General features: G+C 42.1%; 1 protein-coding gene across 4 annotated transcripts in view; it reads right to left on the bottom strand.

The window, feature by feature from the left end:
* ST7 (suppression of tumorigenicity 7) overlaps positions 1 to 24,853 on the bottom strand; it is a 98,311-nt gene that overhangs the window by 55,953 nt on the left and 17,505 nt on the right. Inside the window, exon 1 of one of the 4 annotated variants that reach the window (XM_083699300.1) lies at positions 20,601 to 20,736. The exons of the other annotated variants lie outside the window; for them this stretch is intronic. Within the exon in view, the coding sequence (XP_083555426.1) occupies positions 20,601 to 20,622 (22 nt within the window). The 5' untranslated portion in view covers positions 20,623 to 20,736. Of the gene's footprint in view, positions 1 to 20,600; positions 20,737 to 24,853 lie in introns of those variants that run through there. 4 annotated transcript variants of the gene reach the window in all.

Genomic DNA, 24,853 nt, shown 5'->3' with positions numbered 1-24,853 from the left:
GCCTATGCATGTTTAACTTGTGGACATTCAAGATTTCTAAGCTTAGCAAAAAAAAAGAGTGGGGGAACAGAAAGGGAGCAGGCATTGGGAAGAAAGACTTTGGCAATTCCACCGACCATTGAACCCAATGCATTTGACTATAGACAATTGGGATTTAGCCATGATCCCTTGAATGTAACCCCTGTGTACATTGCAGGCTTAAAAAGGTAAAGGGTAAAGGGACCCCTGACCATTAGGTCCAGTCGTGACCGACTAGGGTTGCGGCGCTCATCTCGCTTTATTGGCCGAATAAGCCGGCACACTGCTTCCGGGTTATGTGGCCAGCATGACTAAGCCGCTTCTGGCGAACCAGAGCAGCACATGGAAATGCTGTTTACTTTCCCACCGGAGCGGTACCTATTTATCTACTTGCACTTTGACATGCTTTCGAACTGCTAGGTTGGCAGGAGCAGGGACCGAGCAACGGGAGCTCACCCTGTCAAAGGGATTCGAACCACCGAACTTCTGATCGGCAAGTCCTAGGCTCTGTGGTTTAACCCACAGCACCACCCGCGTCCCTACATTGCAGGCTTACACACACACACAATTACAGACTCAATCACTGAAATTTCAAGAAGGCTGATGATTAAGAGGAACATGGAAGTTAAGAACTGCTGTGTATAACAAACACAGCTTTTAAAAATCTACAACCTAATGATCAAAGTGAATAAGTACACTAAGAAAAAATATTTAAATAGGGCAGGCTTGAGCTCCTGAAAAATCAGTGCCAACCATATCAATTAAATTAACAGTAAATTAACCTGGAAGCTACAAGTCAAGGAAATGCTGCAAAATACTTTGTAAAAATTACATTTTATAATCTTATGTTAGCGAGTCTCAGATATTTCAGGGTGCTTTTTAAAAATACCCAATAAACACTGCTGTATTTTGAAATCACAGAACTTCCAGTTTCACTCCATTTCTATACAAACTTTCCTATATACTTGCATTCTTTTGCTAATTCTTTTAAAGTGAAAATATACTGAACTTCAAAGATAAATAAGATCAATTTCTATTTCTTTAAGCAGCATTCCTACAACATGTGAAAACGAAAAGCTGCCAGCTTCACTGGAGTTTATATTGCAACAATACCCATAACTTTCATAAAAGCACCCAGTTCTGCCACTTTTACAAGGCTTCACATGTACTTCTACCACCATCAGTGTGACTCTTGAATAATGGCAATATCTGATAACTGGGATCAAAATATAAAATGAACACATGCCAATTGCATTTGAAGCAGCCCTATTTCGTAAACGACCCTTAACACATTTGCTACATGCTACACGGTGCAATTTCTGCCATAGGTTTCTCAAGGAATGGCAATGCACATATAGAAAATATTTCTAGTTTGAAGATTCTATTCTACACTGACCTGTCTAGTTGCTGCAGGGCAGTAAGGAGAGAGGTTGACCTGGGCACTTCTTGCGGCTGACCAAGTCAGGATGAGGAGCTAAAAATCAGCTGTGCTCAATTTGAAACACCTGGCCCACAGACTTGTTTACAGAGCACTGCTGTAGCACCTGCTCCTGACAAGTCCCTGATCCATCTGCTGCTTTTTTTTAGTTTGTTTGGAAGGAATGGCTGTAGTGGTTGGTTGTTGGGTATTTAATGCTTGGAGAAAGACCCAGAGCAGAAAGATGGGATATTGATGAAGTTGTGACAGTCCTATTAGCACAGAACTAGGTGCCCTCCACTGATTCTTGGGTGTATGGCAGGCAAGGAGTGAAGGGCAGGTGGGGTTAGATTATTTTCATTTTGAATTCCTTTTTTTTCCACATCAAATTTTTCACAACTTATTCCTTTTCTGAACTTCCTTCAGCTTTTCCGTAAATTATCCGTAGTTATTATTTAAATTACGCATTTCTTAAATTTATATTGACATTATTTATATCTTTCTTTCTATTCCCTTTAGACAATACTTCTTAATTTTTCACTGTGCTTCTTTAAATCCCTTTAGCGTTATCTGTCCCTCACTTATATGTTCCAGATATTCCACAAATTTCCCCCAGTCCCCAATGAACTTTTGGTCTCTTAAATATCTAATCTTCCCTGTCAATTTGTCCAGCTCCGCATAGTCTAACAGCTTCATTCTCCATTCTTCCACAGTCGGTATTTCCTGTTGTTTCCATTTCTGGGCCAGTAACACTCTTGCTGCTTTTACTGCATATTGAAAGAATTTACAGTCCTTTCTTTTTATCTCATTTCCTAATATTCCTAACAGAAAGACTTCTGGTTTCTTTATAAATGTGTATTTTAGAATCTTCTTCAGTTCATTATATATCTTTTCCCAGACGTCTTTCACTTTCTTACATTCCCACCACATATTATAATATTTTCATTTTGAATTCCAAGTCTCTGTTTTGTTCTGATTTGTTTTCCCGCAAAGCAGCTTCCATTCAAAATAAGAAAAATTATAATTATAAATAATAATAATAATAATAATAATAATAATAATAATAATAATAATAATAAATTATTATATACCACCTTTTATCAGAAGATCCCAGGGTGGTGTGCAACATTAAAAACACATTACAGAATTATACAAGCATAATAAAGAACATACTGACAGACAGCCTAATAATAAAATAAGTCATCATAAAAACAGTCCACTCCCCAACACTTTCACAAAATAATGGCCTAGCTGCATTTCAAGCAGCCTTAGGTCACCTGCCAATGTCTGGCTCCCTGTATTTTCCCCTTCCAGAAGTGAAGTGGCTGGCACCTAGAGAGCTGGCCTTTACCAGCAGTAGCACCCAAACCATGGGGCGTCCTTCTCTAGGAGGTGCTGAGGTAAGCCAACCTTGTTTTCATTTAGGTAAAGGTAAAGGGACCCCTGACCATTAGGTCCAGTCGTGAACGACTCTGGGGTTGCAGCACTCATCTCGTTTTATTGGCCAAGGGAGCTGGCATACAGCTTCTGGGTCATGTGACCAGCATGACTAAGCCACTTCTGGCGAACCAGAGCAGCACACAGAAAGGCTGTTTACCTTCCCGCTGGAGTGGTGCCTATTTATCTACTTGCACTTTGACGTGCTTTTGAACTGCTAGGTTGGCAGGAGCTGGGACCGAGCAACGGGAGCTCACCCCATCGCAGGGATTCGAACCGCCAACCTTCTGCAAGTCCTAGGCTCTGTGCTTTAACCCACAACGCCACCTGCGTCCCTCGCTGTTTTCATTTAGGCCTCGGGCAAAAAATAATTTTATTTGTTCGGGCTTTTAATGTACTTGTAAGTAGTGTTGACTGTTCTCTTACTTGCTCTTATCTTTTATTTTGAGGTGTTAAGTAGAAGTGTTTCCATTGCATTCTTACATCTTGCAAATTGCCCTGAAATTAATTTTGAGGAAAGGTGATACGAAAATGTTTTAAATAAATTATGTTCTCAGCGAAGAAAACACGATTATTTATTTGCTCACACACACACACATCCCCCAACGCACACATTAACTAGGTCACTGCAATTTTGAAGATTGTACAAATATGGAGAAGGGAGGAGAGACACCGGAAAGAACCAGGGTTTTTGTTTTTTTTAAGCAGGTACTCGGGGAAACTGAGTTCCCTTACCTTTCAAAAATCAAATATTTTTTTAAAAATGGGGCGGGGGCTGGAACAGATATACACACAATGCCTGAGCCAAAAACCCACCTATATCTGTAATTAATAAATTTATGTCTATTTCTAATCCAGATTGTTGTCTGCTTGAGTTTATCAATCATATCTTATGTTTAGCCACTGCCCGGCGGAGAGGGGTGAGGCGGGACTGCGACTGGGCCCACAATAAGCAAAGAAACATCATGGTGAGTTCCCCCACCTTTCTTTCCAGAAAAAAGCACTGGAAAGCATTATTGCTATCACTGATGAGGATGATGAGTAATTAGCACAGCTCCTCTCCCCCACCCCAGACACCAGTGTTGTGTTGTGAAGCAAACACAAACGATCAACGTGACTTATCTGGGAGTTTAAAAGGATATGTCTTAAATCATACTGCAAGATAAGTCCTTTCCTGCTTCTTATCTGCATATACCTTGTTGCCTCCTATGGCAACACACCCTGAGATTTTGAGCTCTCTTCTGCTAACACAGTGTAGAATAACCTTATGAAGGAGAGATCGGGATCATGCAGAACCGATAGATCCCAGAGTCTATAACTGGAGAAATTGTGGATGGAGGTCAGTGGTAGGGGCAAGAAGTGTGATCCTCCCCGCTTCCTTGCGTACTCATCCTACAGTATCTCTTGACTAAATAGAGCTCCTGTCTTGAGAACAGCTGAATATGGAACTGTTATCCGTGGAGGCATGTGGTACTAACAGGGTGTCTCCATTTTTTCATACCACTCCAGTTCCCTTCTTTACAACCCAAGTGCTTCCTCTCTGGTATGGCCAAGAACCAGCACCATAGCTATCCTGGCTCTCCCAGCAAACATTACCATCACAATTCCAGTCCGATACGGATACATATGCTATTATTGTTTCAGTTAAATAAATTGTTTAAATTGTTATTATGGAAATAATTATTTTTCTCCTTCCAATAAAGTACAGCAGAAAACTTTTCCAAATATAAACAGTTAACTTATTGAACCTCTCAATAGTTTCATAATTATCTGCCTATGTATTTCTAATAGTATAACCAAATCAGTAATTTTTTATATAACTGTAAAAACTACTCTGAAAATTTATTATTCCAAAAATGAAACCTTCATCTGGTTGTAAATATTAAGATTATGCCAGCAAGATTGTGTCTTTCTGTAAAAAATAAAAAAGAGATTTAAATCAAGTCTTACTGACTAGTGATTTAAATCATGATTAAATCTTGATTTAAATTGATTTGATTTAAATCAAATCCACCCTGGTCTGGACTAAGGATTCTGAGCCCTGGTGTTCTGATTTGATACATGATATCCAATCACGTAACATTTCAGGATTTGGGCCTCTGCCACTGGCCCTTAAACTCTGAGTCATGATTTGCAGCTTGGAAGTTTAGATAGCCAATCATGTTGGGAGTGGGAGTGGCTCGCACCTTCTGAAAAGTATATAAGTTGATTTGCCCCTGTTGTCCAGTTCTGTTAGTTCAATAAAGGTTCTTGCAGTTATCATTGTGTCTTGCCTCGTGGGAACCCACCTACACTTCAGTGGTTATAGATAAAGACACAGAGCAGGAGCTGGGAACAATTCCTTGGGTATACTGAACCCAAGCTACTCATGTTTGGCAAAAGGTTTCGCATATCCAATACAATATCCAATTTTTCAAAAGCTAACCACAGGGTTATTCTGTGATTCCGCCCCCCCCCCCTTAAGATAAACTCTGCTGTGTGAAATATTGATGGGAAACATTATGCATTGTTTGCTTCCTGGGACTCGAGCAAGCAGATCTCTCATACGAAGATCACAAGACAAAAATAGCAACACATGAGAGGAGATGGAATTTACTAATGCCTGCCAGCCAAGTCCCTCCTTGCTTGGATGATGGCATTCAACCTATTTCAGCATGAGTCTGTTTTAAATAACTTCTAGCCTTTCCCTCCCCAGTACTTTCAATTTCATAGGAAAAAAGCATACTGAAATGGCTCAGTCTACATAAAGGAGGCTTGAATACTTGTGCTGTACCACTTTCTCCCTGTAAACTCCATATTCCTTTTTAAAGTGAGTGGGGGAATTCTTGCTTACGCATCTCATGGACAGATCATTGTGTTTTGAGTATGGGGAACACCCAGGTCAAAACAACCACTCCCGCGGGGGCAGCCAGTCTAGGGCCACCCTTAATCATCCCTGATACTACCTTGATATTCCACCTTTCCCCCCCTCATGTGCCATTCTGAACATCGAAAGCAGAAGGGGGCTCACGACGGAAGTTTCTGTGGGTGGATATCACTCTCCACTGGAGGAGGAGAATCTATCCTGGAGGCCCTGGGAATTGTAGACTGGTGAGGTGCCATTGGATGTCACCCTGCCCCTACTTCCCCCCATTACAAAATGGATCAAAGGTCAGAAATTCTTCTACACTCTTTAATACACCATAGCAGAAGTGGCCAACTCCCAAGAGACTGCAATCTACTCATAGAGTTAAAAACTGGCAGTGATCTACACCCCTTTTTTGGGGGGGTTCAGGTCTTAGTTGTTGAGCTTTTTTAGGTAGGAGGAAAGCACCATTTTGGGGGGTTCAGGGCTAAAATGGTGAGCTTTTTTAGGGGAGCCAGGTATCTACCAGTGATCTACCACAGACATCACGATCTACCTGTTGGACGTGCCTGCAATACAGAGTTAACAACTGACATCCAGTTGAGATGGGGACATGAACTGATTTCCCACCAAAGCATGCTTGCTCTCCCCACAACTGCTATTTTACTTTGCAATGGCCTATGGCTACGAGAGGGACGCAGGTGGCGCTGTGGGTTAAAGCCTCAGCGCCTAGGACTTGCCGATCGAAAGGTCGGCGGTTCGAATCCCTGCGGCGGGGTGTGCTCCCGCTGCTCGGTCCCAGCGCCTGCCAACCTAGCAGTTCGAAAGCACCTCCGGGTGCAAGTAGATAAATAGGGACCGCTTACCAGCGGGAAGGTAAACGGCGTTTCCGTGTGCAGCTCTGGCTCGCCAGAGCAGCGATGTCACGCTGGCCACGTGACCCGGAAGTGTCTCCGGACAGCGCTGGCCCCTGGCCTCTTGAGTGAGATGGGCGCACAACCCCAGAGTCTGGCAAGACTGGCCCGTACGGGCAGGGGTACCTTTACCTTTACCTTTACCTATGGCTACGAGAAATAAATATTTATCATTATCAAATATTGTTTGCCTCTAAAACATGTTGCCTGTTGCATTCAGCACCTCTGGGAGCAACCAGGGTGATTTTCAGCAAGAAAGCTGTGTTGGGTTCCTGTCCTGATCAGCAGTAGTATGTTCTGAATTTGGGCTCTTCAGCTGCTTTCTCTTGAAAATGAGGTCAACTTTGGCCTGAGTTAATCCCTATCTACATGAATAAAGGATTTCACAGCATTGTCAGTTTTACTTCCAGACACACTCACCTGCTGATTTTTAACAGGCCATTTGCAGGGCACTGTGTATCTTTGTAAAACCATAAACTCCAATCAAGGGGGGGGAGCAGCCCTGATATTAATTACACAATAATTTTATTTCTCTCCTGTAATATGAAAAGAGGAGGGTCCAAGAGCCCCTCCTTTTGCTAGAGATGACTGATTCTCCGTCAAGTCACTCTCTGAAACTCGAATGGCACAACCAACTCTTAAGTTCAAGAGCAAATGCTGATTTTCCAAGCATATTTATAGAAGTGCTTATCTTACTAAACCAAATCTGTTCTCCCCCACGCCTTGCCTGTAGGGAATAGTGAGCGTGAAACTGGTATTTGCTAAAGCTCCGTGCATTTATTACAGACTTGCTGCAATTCGAAACTATGCAAACAGGAGGAGAAATAGGATTTGCAAAGCAGATCACCAACCCGGAAAAGTCAAATATTAACTTTAGCAGAGATATATCATGTGAAAGTTCAGCAAGTAACAACAAAAAATAGATTCCTGGAAGTATTTCTAGCCTCTTTGGATGGTCAGAACAAGACAAACAATTCTGATTTTTAGGAAAGGTCATGATGTGTCCTGAATTATTATGCTGTTTAAAAACGGGAGGAAAGCTCAGCAGTGTCATGGTGGGGGATTCTTTTATTTCTATTTTTTCACACAACTGCTGGTCCCAGGAGCATCCCCCCATTCAGTGCAATGGCACCCCTTTTGGACATTACACTTAATGTGCAAACACTATGGGAAGGAGTGCACAAAAGTTGGGGTGGGGGCCATTGGGTGCAGTCTGGCTTCCAAATCCATATCTTTGGTATACACATTGGGGGTGAAGAAGCAGCACCTGAACAGGACTGTGGTGAGCTGGTGTACACACACCACTCACCACAATGAGAAATCTGCTGTGAAGAAACCTAGCACCCATACTGCTGTCATATGGCATAGCTAAGCCTTTGTTCACCCAAGATCTCCCATGCATTAGCATCTAACAGCATTCTCTCTCTCTATTCCCCCCGCTCACATTTGCAGGAATAGCAATATTATCTCTCTCTCTAGCTAGCCTTTTATTCACAATAGATAGAGGAAGCTCCAGTCTATCTCCCAAGGCTTAGTTCCACAGCCAATTTGAATGTGATGGCCAGGACAAAAATCTATAAAGAACAGAAGGCCCGAGTCTATGCTGAGTGCCTTTCTCACTGCTAAGTACAGCCATTTACATGTTTTATGCTACCTTGTGCGATGCAAATGCACTGGATAGATGGGGCAGCCATTTTCTAAACAAATAAATCGTATCCATCATCAGAGACTTTTCAAAACACTCAGAAATTCACCATTTAAAAATCTTTATCGTTACAATTCATAGGCTGGGTGGGTGGAAGAAGGAGATGAGCTTAATCCATGTTGGGATATTTGGTGGAAAACAAAAGCAGAGGAGAGTCCTCCTTTAGTATTATATGAAACTGAAGAACCAAGTGAAACATTACTTCTAAAGGCATCACTTCTTATGCATCACAGCCTCAATTAAGGCAACCACCTGTTTCCTTATGAGCCTGTCCTTTAAGGTCTTTATCAGAGGTCCTTCTTCAGTGGTCCACACCTTCAGACATGTGGAGGGGGCAACAGGAGACAGTCCCTTTTTGGTGGTTGGACCCCAGTTGTGGAACACTCTTTAAGGCATGGGTAGGCAAACTAAGTCAATATCCGGCCCAATTGCCTTCTAAATCCGGCCCGCGGACGGTTCGGGAATCAACATGTTTTAACATGAGTAGAATGTGTCCTTTTATTTAAAATGCATCTCTGGGTTATTTGTGGGGCCTGCCTGATGTTTTTACATGAGTAGAATGTGTGCTTTTATTTAAAATTCATCTCTGGGTTATTTGTGGGGCATAGGAATTTGTTCATTATTTTTTCCCCAAAATACAGTCTGGTCCCCCACATGTTATGAGGGACAGTGGGCCGGCCCCCTGCTGAAAAAGTTTGCTAACCCCTGCTTTATGGGGATACTAAGATGGCACTTACTTTGCTATATTTTAGGTGCCAGATAAAAATCTTAGTTTCCTGAGCCTTTAACAGATGTTTTTATTGCTATCAGGGTGCCGTTGGTTTTCAATAGCAGTTTGTTTGTTTGTTTGTTTGTTTGTTTGTTTGTGACATGTGTGCTTTTATTTCATTTAGTACTGTTGTTTTGGGCTTTAGTGCTGCTTTAATTGCTTTTTGTTTTAACATACTGTTTATTCACTGCTATAGTGAGCAGCCGTGAAACGTTTTATGCTGAAAGGAAGGGATGTATGCCAGCAGGTCAGCACCCACACTTATTAAAACCTGCTCTGGTGTAGATGTTCTGCGAGTGGTAAAGGACAGAGGGAGCAGCCTTGAATCCACATGATCCCAACATCCCCCTGTTCCGCTGCCCCAACATAGCAACAAAAGGGCCAATAACTACATCAGAGCTGGTGCAGTTAACTTCCTTCCCACTGATGTTTCATGGGGAGTTGGGGGGAGATGTTTGTGGGTGGAGAGAGAAAATGCTGTCTCCCCACCCTTCCAACCTGGGTTCAGAAAGAAGTCCACATGGTTTGTCTGTTAATGATTAACACCAGAATTCCTAGGTCATGGGCTGGGGCTACACTACAATTTCCAATAGAATATGTCTTGTTGCATTCATATTAAGTACCTTCTTTAAAAAAAAGATGTTCATCTAATGGAACTTCCCACAATCTGTATCCAACGCAACTGTGAAGTTCTAAGCAAAGGGTTTGTAGAAGCAATGTGTAGAACTGACGTTCAAAGCTGCAGAGCACTGATGGCCAGAATTATACCTTGCAGCCACTTCTCTGCAAACTCCCAATGTTCCTAAATAAAAAATGATGATCTGCTGAAAGCATGGCAGATATTTCTTGCATCATTAACAGCTTTCAAGGAAGCTATAAAATTAACTCATGTTAATTTTATTCAGTAGCTATTGGCTTTCACTTAGCTCAGCTGTTTGACAAGGGTAATATTGTATTTCAGAAACAGTCCTTGGCTCATATAGTGAATAGGATGCTGCCTTATCTTAGCTTGGATTATTTAGTTCTGTATCGCCTGGGCCTGAAGTAGTTCTTCAAAGTCTCAGCAAGACCAGCTTTTCTCAACACCTGTTACCTGAAGTTCTTTTAATGGAAGATTTTGAGGGCTGAACCTGGAACCATCTCCATGATGCAGCCCCCACCCCCTGGGTACCTATTTTAGAACTGTATGTCAAAAGATCACAGCAAGAGATAATTGTAGTGCTGACCATCTGGGCTGTAAATCAGTCTCAAAACTGGCTTTTATGAAAGATACGATCTCACATTTCTTTCTTAGAGGATACCTGCAACAAATCCAAAAAGGTATCTAACTAATTACAGTGGTACCTCGGGTTACAGACGCTTCAGGTTACGTACGCTTCAGGTTACAGACTCCGCTAACCCAGAAATATAACCTCGGGTTAAGAACTTTGCTTCAGGATGATAAAAGAAACTCTTCAGCGGCGCAGCGGCAGCAGGAAGCCCCATTAGCTAAGGTGATGCTTCAAGTTAAGAACAGTTTCAGGTTAAGAACAGACCTCCAGAACGAATTAAGTTCTTAACCCGAGGTACCACTGTGGTTTAAGTGAGGTCACGCACGATGACATTTGTCTTATAAAAATAGCTACCTCTTTCCCATAATTTTGAATCCCATCACTTCCCCCACAAATGTCAATTGTCTGTGTAACAAGTAAAACAGCATAAGGTACTTCTATTTCTTTACTGTCTGGTTAAAACACACACACATACTGCAATTACTTGTTCACAAACTAGTTGATACAGAATATTGCTTCCATTTTTTCTACAGGTTCAAATCTAGTCAGGATTTCGTACTCTTTGAACTGACAAAACAGAGCAAAGTTTCAGTATAAAGAGAGTCCAAATTCTGCACAGAGAAAGACTGGATTCTGCTATACCTGGACAAATGAAACTTGTAAATAAGCTGTTTGCTTCCACGCAACCAAGTCATTAAAGCCGTAAAAAACACAACACTTATATTTCCTTTGGGGCTCAGAAGACTGAAGCATAGCTAGAGGAAAGGTAGCATACATATGTGATAATCCAGGCTACATATTTCCCAATAGCTGGTGGACTGGACAAACAGAGTTCTTCAAAGCACTTATTTATACTCTTAAGCCCCCCTGGACATCCTGTTTGGGATATCACCAGGATGCGCCCCCACCCCAACAAAGCTGAAATTCTAAGGAAGTTGAATTCTGCAACCAATACTAATTTCTAAACTTAACTTGTGCAAGTTCACCATTGCACAACAAATTGCCCTGAAAACAAATGAGAAATTGCAGGGCATGTCTACTCAGAAACAAGTCCTGCTGAATGCAGTGGAGCCTACTTGCAAGTAGGTGAAGTTAGGATTCCAGTCTTACTTCTGGGAGAGAGAAATCTAGTACTAAAACCTCCTCTTCTAAGATAGGGGATCACACAGCATTGTGATAGCAGCCTGTCCAGACTTCTCCCTAACAGACCTCTCAACTTTATTTATGTATCAGTAGGCAAACATTAAGAAATAAAACAACAGAAAAAAACCCTAGATTTGTAGTGCTTGTTGCAGAGATAACACTGAGAAAGAGGTGCATTCAGCTCTTTACCTATAGTACAAGGCTGGCTTTCTTCTGGAGTGGACACACCAGCAAATTTTGGTTATTGGAGAGCAAAGAAATTAAGCTACTACTGTAAATATATAAGAATCAAATCCTGGGTAAAGCCATCAGCCGTACCTCTGCATCCCAAGATTTCAGAGAAGTGCTACAGCTCAGTGGTTGAGCACATGCTTACCTGCAGAGGGTTCAAAGTATAACCACTGCTATCTTCAGTTAGAGATGGGAATGTTCCCAAAACAACCCATGGAGAGCAGCTGTCATTCATACTGAGCTACATGGAACAATGATCTGGCCACTGATCTCACATCTTCACCCCTAGTGAATAATATGGTTTTCTCCCACCCACAAATTTCGGCTTTGTATTTTTCTATGTTCTTAAAGTGGTGCATGTATATTTATTTACCTACTCATATGTTCCGCCATCACTATTTATTTTTAATGAAAGAATGAAAGAAAGAAAGAAAGAAAGAAAGAAAGAAAGAAAGAAAGAAAGAAAGAAAGGCTGGAGCTGCGTGACATCACAGCAACTCATCAGTCAACTTTCCGCCAAAGAACAGGTCTTTTTCTTCCAAGCTTGTCTTACCCTGAATTGAATGTGGCAAAGCCATTCCCAAACAGATGTCACTGTTTTACAAAAGTTACACCTGTTTTCACTTAGTATGAATTTCTGCCAGCTATATCTATGACAGGGAGGCGGGTGGCGCTGTGGGTTAAACCACAGAGCCTAGGGCTTGCCGATCGGAAGGTCGGCGGTTCAAATCCCCGCGACGGGGTGAGCTCCCGTTGTTCGGTCCCTGTTCCTGCCAACCTAGCAGTTCGAAAGCACGTCAAAGTGCAAGTAGATAAATAGGTACCGCTCTGGCAGGAAGGTAAATGACGTTTCCGTGCACTGCTCTGGTTCGCCAAAAGCGGCTTAGTCATGCTGGCCACATGACCTGGAAGCTGTACGCCGGCTCCCTCGGCCAATAAAGCAAGATGAGCGCTGCAACCCCACCTAATGGTCAGGGGTTCCTTTACCTTTACCTATATTCATGACCGCTCAAATTCAGGTTGCTATCTCTCTATCTCTAACACACATACATATAAATATATATCTATATTACATGCTTTGAAATGAAGAAGTAACAATATTATATTCCATCATCATTATAGATTTGAAACCATCAGAAATTTAGGGACTAGATTATCTGCAGCTGTAGTTGACAAAATCAGAATCTAGTAATATTCTGCAAAGTCACACACACCACAGAATGGATGACTAGTTTCCCCTTCCTTAAACTGCAAGATAAATTTTTATTTTATTTTAAATAGCACTAGTAAGATGTGAAAGGGACACGGGTGGTGCTGTGGGTAAAACCTCAGTGCCTAGGACTTGCCGATCGTCAGGTCGGCTGTTAGAATCCCCGCGGCAGGGTGCGCTCCCGTTGCTCGGTCCCAGCGCCTGCCAACCTAGCAGTTCGAAAGCACCCCCGGGTGCAAGTAGATAAATAGGGACCGCTTACTAGCGGGAAGGTAAACGGCGTTTCCGTGTGCTGCGCTGGCTTGCCAGATGCAGCTTGTCACGCTGGCCACGTGACCCGGAAGTGTCTTCGAACAGCGCTGGCCCACGGCCTCTTAAGTGAGATGGGCGCACAACCCTAGAGTCGGACACGACTGGCCCGTATGGGCAGGGGTACCTTTACCTTTTAGTAAGGTGTGAAAGAGAGCCTACTGTATATATAGTTGAATGAGTTTAATGGGAACAAATGCAATAGCTGTGGCTCATTTGTTTACTTTTTTGTTTGTTTGTTTGTTTGTTTGTTTGTTTAGTGGGGGGGGAGAGAAGCAAATTAAATGGAAATGCCTCATTTTCACAGTGGCTGAGAATAGCACAGCAGCACATGGAGAAGCACAGCTGGTATTCAAGCTCTAAGCTACTACCCCAGTTGAATGGCTATCAGTATTAAGTGCCAACCAGACTAAGTCAAAACGTCACCCAGCAATTGTTCTTTTTTTTTTTTTTGCCCCTGATTCGGCAGTTCCACTCTTTTAAATTCAGATACTAATTTAGTCTGAAGCAATATACAATGCAGATCATATTGTGCAAGGGTCTATGGTGTTGGGTTCATGCCAGTCATTTCCTGAACAGATTGCCAATAGAGGATTGTTCCCAATTTGCAATGAGAGGACCATCTGGGAAGAGAAGGAATATGCTAGGATATGTAATTGGGGCTTTCAGTTAAGTAAATAGGACACCTGAAGATCGTAAGGCCTGTGGAAAATGGGAAAATGAGTGCCATGGAACGGGCAGAGGAGAACAACAAAACATGGAAACCAAATTGGATCAGCGGTTGGATCAAAATGTAAAGGACAAACAAACCTCAGCTGTGGATGCATCACTGTTTTTTGTCTCTCCTTTTCTCTTAATAGGCATGTGCTGAAGAGAATGTATTCCATGTTCCCATTGACAAACAATGGTGTCGGATTGCCAGGGGACACTGCTATAAACATCAGCAGCACCGTAGCAAGCTTTCAAATATAGAGATTCCTGAGCGACACTCATTTATTCCACTGGGAATTGTGCAGGAGAATTCCCTGCTTAGACTGGGCCCAAACACTGCTCTTTCCCTACTCTTTTAGTAACGCAAGTCTGTTTCATTCAGCATTTCAAACAGCCCGAGCAATCTCAGATTGTAGTAACTGATTGGCCACATCACCATCTAGACCAGGGTTTACCAAACTTGAGTCTCCAGCTGTTTTTGGACTACATCTCCCATCATCCCTGACCACTGGTCCTGCTAGTGAGGTGTGATGGGAGTTCTAGTCCCAACAAGAGCTATAGACCCAATTTTGGCAAACCTTGATCTAGACCAGCGGTTCTCAACCTGTGGGTCCCCAGATGTTGTCCCATCATCCCTGAGCTCTGGCCTTGCTAGCTAGGGGTGATGGGAGTTGTAGTTCAACAACATCTGGGGACCCACAGGTTGAGAAAGGCTGGTCTAGACTATGGTTTCCAAACTAGATGATTGGTTTAGTTGGAAGGCTACTGTTTTTGATTCCCCACACATAAGCTAGCGGCTATCAAAACACTTTAGTGGCACCTTCACATCCTCTGCAGCTAACCTCTTAAGATTCACACATGTAGCTTTGGTTTCTCATCAACATGCAAAGAGGCACATCAGCTCTAAAACTCAACCTACAACCTGCTTCTGTGCTCAACCACATTCACACTTCAGAAGATCTTCTGCTGTCCCGTCTAAATTTTACCTCGTGCCATTTCAGTCCATTTAAACAGATCTTGTCCATGGAGGACTGCCTATCTTTATTTTCCTTTAGTGCATTTTAAAGACGTTATCAAATCCTGTCATCATTCTAGAAACACAGTAATGGGAACGAAGCACATTCCACTTAGCTGAAGGCCTCAGTAACAATAGTAGAGGAACCTGACATGTTACCTGTAAACCATCTAATATGGCAACCAAATAAGGTGTTTATCTTCATTGCAATTTCACTATGTTGATGACTCACCGTTTTATCAAGTGTTAGAAACTCAGATATATAAGCTAGGCGCCAAATGGCTCCTTAAACCAAGGTTACAGTCACCAAATGGAACGTCTAGATGCCATTTTGGGAAAAGACAGCTCTGAAGTATTCTTTTTCAAATGATGCACTGACTGCGATTGACTATCAGTGAAACATCTGTCTAGTTTAGATGACAACCTTGAGGTAGGTTAAGAACTTTGAGAATTTAAAGAAGAAAAGACACTTTGTCCAGGGATAGTCTGCCTTTTCCTACCTCTTTTTGTTAATGGTGACATGGACCACTCATAACATAAGAATATTCTTCACAACTGTGAGCAGGGCTGTAGGGAGGTTAAAGTAAAGACAAGCTACAACAATTAACTATAACATTGTTCACTGCTCCTGCTCAGGCTGTGCAGAAAAAGCACTTTGGTTCCCAAACTTCATTCTGATTGTGCAGGTAAGATGCAAGTGACAGAATTCTACAGGATGTAGTATTAGTGTGGGAAAACTGTAGTTCCCCCTCCCGTTGCCCTTAAGAAACTACAGTTTTCAGAATTCTTTGGGGGGAAGAATGTGTCTTGGATATGTTTACAGTGCATGGTTTGGGTATGCCCTGCCAAGCAAATCTGTCTCAGCCCCAGTCCAACAACCTGCAATACGAGGGTAATAATGCTGACCTACTTTAAATGAGGGACGCGGGTGGTGCTGTGGGTTAAATCACAGAGCCTAGAACTTGCCAATCAGAAGGTCAGCGGTTCGAATCCCCATGACGGGGTGAGCTCCCGTTACTCAGTCCCTGCTCCTGCCAACCTAGCAGTTCATAGCATGTCAAAGTAGATAAATAGGTACCGCTCCGGTGGGAAGGTAAACGGTGTTTCCGTGTGCTGCTCTGGTTCTCCAGAAGCGGCTTAGTCATGCTGGCCACATGACCCAGAAGCTGTACGCTGGCTCCCTCGGCCAATAAAGTGAGATGAGCACCGAAACCCCAGAGTTGGTCACAACTGGACCTAGTGGTCAGGGGTCCCTTTACCTTTACTTTAAATGGGTCGCTGTAAGAGTCACAATATTATATATGGGAAGTGTTGTATTTGTTGTTGTTGTATTTTTTTTTTTAAAAAAAGAACAAAATTTATTGCAGGAGGAAAAGTACTATGGTTATACATTATACAGAGTCCTGATTCCCAACATCATGGGGCTCTGTCTGCTGGGAAGTCCAGTTTTCTGTTCTTTGCTGTACCTTGGGAACAACACATTGCGCTGTCATTTGATCTGTACCAGACGGCGATCAAGTCTAGATAAGGTAATAACTACAACCATCCTTATCTGGTACTTCCCCTCATAAGCAGTTTGGACACTGTGACCTTGAGGGTTTCCTTTCTCTGTATAAACTGAAACCAGCATCTCTTGAACTTGCCCTTTCCCATAACAACTGTGGCTACTGGTAACCTGACACATCACTTGATTTGAACAATTCAATACTTCTTTTCTATATCCCACCGCTTTGCTTCTGAGTACGCACACACACGATTATGCACTGCTATTCACCTTTTAAAAGCAACACAATCCTCTCTGAGGGTACCCTAATTTCAGGTAACATTTCAAGTACATTAAAAAATAGATAAAAACCTCGTCCTGCTATCAGGTACAATATTTTCTGCCATTCCAGGTGGAAATATACTTTAAAAGTTTATTCCCGACTTCCACACGTGTGCAACGCTACAGAAGGTTCTGGATTGCTGTATCTTTCCCCCACAGCCAAGCCAAAGGCAACACGAAAGCATGGATCCCCAAGTTTGTGATTATGCCACCCTATGCAACTGCATAATGTGCATCTTTTGCTGGCTGAGCCAGCCAAGAATGCTATTTATTTGCAATATTCATATGCCCATTGCAGATTTGTCCTGGTCTGGTGCATGTAATCTTTTTCATTTTGTAGTGTGATTTGTGCTCCTACTGTACTGTGATGTCCATTGGCTATGAACAATAAAATCAGCTGGCTGACTATATAAGCATATTGCCCAATAGCAAAGGTTCTCTGGGCAGTTTACCAGTAAAAATTAAAAACATAAAGAACATAAACATAAAGCAGAAAAATATAACAAGTAACAGGATAAAAGCAGAATCCAGAAAACCAAACCTTTCAACTGATGACTTTTTTATGACCAGGAAATGTAAACATCATGGTGCTAAGGTTATTTTCCGGGGGGGGGGGGGGGGGCAGAAAACAGGCATACTTCTCTACCTCTTTCAGGTTTTAGGAAGTGGTGTGATGTTTGTTTGTGTGTGTGTTGTCTATTCTACACAAAGCTTTAAAATATTTTGTAAATGTTATTCTAACTTCCTGTTAATACCATTAACAACAAAAAAGGCAACTTTCATTCTGTAAACCATGAAAGGGCTTTAGAGTAGCACAAGGGAGTGCGAAATTTCAGGAAGGGAGATGGTCCTGAGGCAGGTAGAAAATTCCCTTCCCTTCTCTCCTACATCAGACAAAAAAAGAGGTGAATGCCTCCAGGAAGGGAGCCTTCACAGACTCGCATCTGATTTGTGATGAAGGAAGCAGAGAAAGCGATGGCCGGAGTTCTGTATGTATGGTTTCTGAAGTCAAATCTCCTGTTCTATTCCTCTTCTAATGCCAATGTTGGGCAAATCCAACTCAAATTCAGATCCTGCATGCACTGATGCATAAGAATCTCCATACTCACTTGTCGAATGGTGTAGGGTTGTAGTGCAGGAGCCACAAAGGTAGAAGAGGTTCAGAAGAGGAAACACCAAGCTCAAAAAGTGTGCAAAATACTGCTTCAGGGATAGGATGAGCAACCATAAGCACACAAGGACCATCAGGCCAAAGGACCATCTAGTCTAGCATCCTGTTCTCACAGTGGCCAACTAGATACCACGGGTGGTATGCAACTAAATTTTACTAGACCCACTAGAAAAGTTAGGCCCATTAATTTCAATGGGTCTGGTCTGAGTAAAACTAAGATTATTTATTTCATATGATTTATATACTGCTCGACGGTCATAAAACCTCAGAGTGGTCTACAAAAATGAACCATGAAACTATCACTAAAAGAGGTTAAAAACACATGCCAATATTCTGTATTCCTCAATACTTGAATGCCACCCACATGTCTTTATAGAGAAAATTAAATAATGTGCCTCTCCAAAGCTCATTTCGGGGACGGGAGGAACAGTCTTAAGTGCTAGGGGCAGAATCAAATAGCAAAGGGGAAAAAAGGCTTGGGTCTTATGTGCATTAAAACAAGCCATGAACACAGAGTTTCAGGCGTGCACCTCGCTATGCATCCGAATTGCACATGTCTAGAATACCTTTAAAAGGAATCAATGAGGTGATGTTCTGTGGTGTGCTGCCTTTAAACCTGTTCCCAGAAATGGGTGTTCTAGAGGCAAGCCTGAATGCAAGGTGAAGAATCACCTTGCCTACTGCAGACCTCTCACACTTTCAGCATGGTTAGTGTACATTTGAAGCCACCCTAAGACAAAGGAGAGATAATGGCCTTATGCAAAGAGGAAAATGGGAAGAAAAAACACACACCTCGTAACACTTCCTCTGATTGGCTGCAGCACAGCTAGCTGTCAAGCTTGCAAAAGCAGTTAACCTGTCTTGGACTTGGGGTGGGGCTGCACAAAGCCCTGGCTAAGGTTATTCTCTGAAATTCTCAACTTTATAACCATTTGGAGTTTGCTGTTAACAAAAAGGAAGTAAAATAAATTTCATAAAATAAGCAGGGTCGCCCCCCCCCCAATTCCACACACCCTTTTAGAAACCAGAAATTGCATTAATCAGGATGTCATGGAAACAAAAGCTTGCCCAGCTGTTATCAGAAGGGAAGCCAGTTAGTTACCACACCGGCAACTCTATGAAAGAGTACTGTTCGGCAGACAATAAGGAAGTCCTTTATTTTCAGGACTATTTATATAGATGGCTTTTTGCAGTTAGCTATTACCCTGTACACCCTTGGGTAAAAGTGTTGAAGCAATAGCAGCCATTCCTTTTTCTTTTTGATCATGTAGATGCTTTGCAAGTTGCATCCCCCAGGTAATTCACAAGTGCCAGGCTAAAAAGTGTTCAACATTCTACTTTTAGTACCAGTCACTGGGAAATGTATATGCAAAAAAAACCCCCAACCCAAACTTAAGAGACGAGGCCAGTAATTCAACATTTCTTGGGAAAGGGAAGAAAACTAAAACAATGCACAGATGGTGATGCGTTTTATTCTCCCTTGACCTTGAACAGGCATTGTGTTATGATGAGTGGGAAGCTGAATCAAAAGAACCAATTAACCCTTGGAAACATCCAAGTCCTTTAAGGGCTGAAGTTGTTGTCCCACACTATTACCAATCTAAAAGAACTGGGACCTCTCTAATCAGGAACCTAGATTAATCCACTGTGGCGAATAAATTCCTTCCCACCATGAACAAAAATCAGATCACAAATTATTTTGGTGCACGTTATACCATACCCTTGTAAGTCAGCACAACATCTTATTTTTATTTCCCTTTTTGTTCATAAGCCTACTGGGCAATACTGATTCCCAGTGGTGTCACTGTCATCGCTAATATTATCAGGACTAAGGTCCAATACACAATCCTCTCTCACTTTGGTAGCTTCCCAATGGTTTTTTTTAAAAATGGAAAACAAACCTGCCATACATTTATGCTGCCTCCTTTGCACCAGACCCAGCTTGTAAGTTTCAATATACAACCAGCCACTGACATTATATAGGTTAATTATTAATTATTATTATTATTATTATTGCTTTCACTGTATCCCCAATGCTGCAGTCCATCACACCAGCAAATCAAACTTTAGAAGCTTTTAAACAAAATTGTGTTTTATTATATAGCAGCAAGCTGGCACTCCATTGTTAAATAGGTTCTAGCTGCCCGGCACATAATCCTGCAGCAATCCTTCAAACACTCTCATTATCACATGGGTAACTCGTTAATTACTGCAACTGCAATAGCAAGATTGTGTGTGTGTGTGTGTGTGTGTGTGTGTGTGTGTGTACATGCAAACGCTGCTCTCTCAGTCTTGCTCACACACAAAGAACATATTCAAGCAAAACCACATTTTCTTTTGGATCTTTTAAGCGGCCTGGATTCAGAATCACTGACAGTTCTTGGCTGTCTGGCTGCCAGAGTCAAAGACACGCAGAAGGAGAGACGATCGAAACCTCCCCCCTAGCATCTTTACCAAGCAAGCTGGAACCACGTATTTTATTATTACTATTACTATTTTATTCTGAACCCTTCGACACGGCAGAATGAAGTTACCGGGCATGGAACAAATCCGGCCAGCCAGACCTGCCCACCAACACAAAATGCAAGTGAGAGAACACGTTTACTTACATGACGATTCTGTGCCAAACATGGCTGGCTCCAGATGCTCAAATCTCAAAAGAGGGGTTAAAAGGGAAAAGAAAGAGAGCTGCGGGGAATGTGTCAGAGAAGGGATGAGGCTTCTACACAGCAAGGGTCATGAAGCCAGACAGCGCAGTCCCCACAGCTAGCCAGCCTCCAGATTTTCCTCTCTTCCTCCCCAAGCTCCACTCTGCAGATTGCCTCTCTCTGCAGCTCTTAAAGCAAAACAGGTCCTTCTTCGCAGAAGCAATTTTTTTTGTAATTTAAAAAAAAAAGCGCAAAGGAACAGGAGTACTTATTTTTTAAAAAATCCAGCAAAGGGAAGGCCAGTGTCTCTTCTGCTGATGCAGTGAGGCAGAAATAGGTAGCAGACACCAGATACTGCAATTCACAGCCCCTGCTCTCAGTAAGACAATAGCATAGCTTATGCATACACTGGATGACGTCAGAACACTGCAAAGACTGACTGCTGTTAACCACAGGCTCAGAGGGAGCCTGAATAGAGCACCGCAATTCAAATGGGAATTCTTTTGTCACAAAAAACGCAGAAGACAAAGAACCACACATATTTCCCCTCCCTGCTGATTAAAACAGAAGGAACCTTCTGCACGCTAGAGGATGGGGAGCAAGCAACATTGTCCTTGGGATGAATGGTAAATACATTTCCTCGGCTGCAGCAAGTCCTTCCTTACCATGCATTAGCCACATTATTATTATTATTATTATTATTATTATTATTATTATTAATAATAATAATAATAAATCTACTCCCAATATGCTATCATACGTTCAATGTATGCCCTAGAGCAGATGGCTGTTTAACAAGCAAAGAGCAACCCAGAGTCTATGATTCACTCCAAAACCCTTTCTGATAAATTGACAAGAGGGAGAGAGAATATTCCTAAGTGTGTTTGTGCACCACTGACCAAGCACTGTGAATTGACTGTGAATATGACCCCAAGCCAAGCCAATTTTGCCTGTTGGCCCTGCAAAATATTCGATCAAGGTGTGGCAAAACATGCGCTCGTGGTTTTGATCATAATGAAAATAAAAAACAACCCACACTTGGATCTCAAGGGGGCTTGTATCTAACAATAAACAAACAAAATATGCATATTAAACTGGATCTGGATATATTAGCATGCTGGCACACTGAGTCAATGAAAACTTTTCAGTGGATTAAGAATCACGAACTGCGGGAGGTAGTGGAAGACAGGAGTGCCTGGCGTGCTCTGGTCCATGGGGTCACGAAGAGTCGGACACGACTAAACAAGAATCAAGATAGCTTCAGGATTGCTCTCCTGTACTATTTCAGATATATGGTTTATATGCCTATGTTTATGTGTGTTTTACCTTGTGCACTTAATGATCATTTATTTTTGAGACCTTAGAATTCTTATAATGAATTGATTTTAGAATGCTGTATTATTTTACTGTTGTTAGCCACTCTGAGCCCGGCTTTGGCTGGGGAGGGTGGTATATAAATGAATTTGTTGTTATTGTTGTTGTTACAGTAACTAAATCTTCTATGTGCCTTACCCACCTTCGCTTCAAACCTATTGCATTGCTCACGCAGGCTGCTCTATATACTGTATAAACATGCAGCCCATCCAATACAGATGGGGGGGGGGGGTCGGACACCTGTAGTCATTTCAAATCGCATTTTAATAAAATGTTCCTGCGATCAGAAAAAAAAAAAAACTTTTCAGTGTCTTCATTTAGTGCATGGGTAGGCAAACTAAGGCCCGGGGGCCGGATCTGGCCCAGTTTCCTTCTTAATCCGGCCCGCAGACGGTCCAGGAATCAGCATGTTTTTACATGAGTAGAATGTGTCCTTTTATTTAAAATGCATCTCTGGGTTATTTGTGGGGCATATTTGTGGGTTCATTCCCCCCCCCCCAAAGTCTAGTCCAGCCCACCACATGGTCTGAGGGACAGTGGACCGACCCCTGCTGAAAAGGTTTGCTGACCCCTGTTTTAGTGCAAATGGAATGGATGTCTAACTCTTGAACCACACAGGATATTCAGTGCCATCATCTTGAAGCAGAGCACTGCCGTTTTGAACATTATCATGATGAATAGTTTTGCATCCTTCGACTACGTGTAGGAAGAAAAAGACGGTTTGACAGATGCAAAACATGAGGCTTGCGAGTTGGGGTGGAAAGTACAGGGATTTTAGTTCCAGTTAGAACAGTCGTAGGCCAAATAGCTGACAAGGGCTACATAAGAAAATGCTAACAAAACGGGGCATGTTTGACCAGAAATAATATAACGCATTGGAAGGTTCTCATAATAGGCAAAGGTGCAAAGGATATTGTCTGACCCCCCCCCCCCTTGTTGGGCACAGCTAACTTTACCAAGCTTTTTTAAAATTAAAAAAATAGACACAGTAGTATTTCCACATTCCCACTTGCTATGGAGATGTCTTAGTCTTTGCTACAAATATCATTTTAAAATATGTTGTCATCAATAGAGCTTAGGCACATGTACCTGATGCGGAAATATAGTAGTACATGTGCAGTAGTTTTTCTAGCTTACTGTTTCCACTTTCCACAAAACAGCATTTTGTAAGAAAAACTGAGCAATGGGAAACACTATGGTAATTAAGACAAGCACTGTCTTTCATCGCTCTTCATTTTTTACTTTTAAGTACTTTTAAGTACTCCTGCCTCAGAGGAACAGCAGCAGCAGCAGCACCCGTGCTTTAAGCAGCCAGGTGAACTGCAAATGGGAAGGAATGCAATGGAGATCTAGAATCCAGAATGATGTTCTTTTGGATTTGCTGCAGAAGGAGGAGGGAAGAGAGCAACAGAACTGCGACTCCAGCTTCTGCCTGAATTGTCAGCAGTATGATAATTCCTTTCATCCTTGTTGAGCATGTAGTGCAGGGGTAGGCAACCTAAGGCCCAATCGCCTTCTCAAAAACACAGGAATCGGCCTGTTTTCACATGAGTAGAATGTGTCCTTTTATTTAAAATGCATCTCTGGGTTATTTGTGGGGCCTGCCTGGTGTTTTTACATGAGCAGAATGTGTGCTTTTATTTAAAACGCATCTCTGGGTTATTTGTGGGGCATAGGAATTGTTTGGTTTTTTCCCTTCAAAATACAGTCCGGCCTACCACATGGTCTGAGGGACATGGACTGGCCCACGGCTGAAAAAGTTTGCCGACCCCTGATGTAGTGAGTGTGCAGGCTGAGCTTGTATATGTTGCAGGATCATCAGCCTCATATAACCAATATCCATATGTCTAATTAATGCATGAAGAGGTTAATTCCATAGAGTAAGCTGTCCTGCCAAGCTTAGTTATGTCACTTCCTCTTACCTTGGAAGGAAATAGGTAATCTATTGTTCACCACCAACACCCTGTCTACATCTACCTGTGAGAATCTCAGCATGTGAGGAGGTTTAAGCTAGTTGCTCCAGTTCAGTCACATGGCTCTCACCAATCCATCCAACAGTCTAGGAACTTTCACCACTTTGTAAATAAGCTACATTCCACTGCATTTGCAACTTTTCGTGTCATTTGGGAGGCAGGTCTCCCAGAGGACAGGAATTTAAGTACAGGTAGGTGTACATTCTTTCACCTTTGGTGGACATGCCCAAGGATTAAGGCTTTCTGGGAAATGATATATAATGAAATGAAAAAGGTATTTAAATATACCTTTCCGAAGAAACCAGAGGCCTTTCTCCTGGGCATGGTCGGCCAATTGGTGTTAAAGAAGGATAGAACATTCTTTATGTATGCTACAACAGCAGCAAGAATTCTCATCGCAAAGCACTGGAAGACACAAGATCTACCCACCTTGGAAGAATGGCAGATGAAGGTGATAAACTACATGGGATTGGCAGAAATGACTGGCAGAATCCGAGACCAGGGAAGAGAGACGGCGGAAGAAGATTGGAAGAAATTTAAAGACTATCTTAGGAAACATTGCAAAATTAATGAATGCTAGCATGACGATGGTTTAGAAATTAAGTGGTTTTCAGCTGAAAGGGTTATGTAAAAAGAAAGGTTAGAAATTAACTGAAAATTAAGGGAGAGGATTTGCTGAACTAATAATTAGAAATTGGGATACAGAAAGGGGAGGTATGAGGAGGTCGGGGAAGTAAGTTTAAGAAAATAAGGGATTGAAATTATACTTGTTCTTTTTTGTTTGTGTATTGTTTGTTATTTTTTGTTTTGTGATTATATAATCTGTGAAAATTTAATAAATATCTTATTAAAAAAAAGGTGTTATGA

This window comes from Podarcis gaigeae (assembly GCF_964106915.1).
Source record: "Podarcis gaigeae genome assembly, chromosome: 10".
In the NCBI taxonomy this organism is placed as follows: domain Eukaryota; kingdom Metazoa; phylum Chordata; class Lepidosauria; order Squamata; family Lacertidae; genus Podarcis; species Podarcis gaigeae.
Note: the sequence above shows the minus strand (reverse complement) of the source record. Positions and strands in the feature narration are given on the sequence as shown.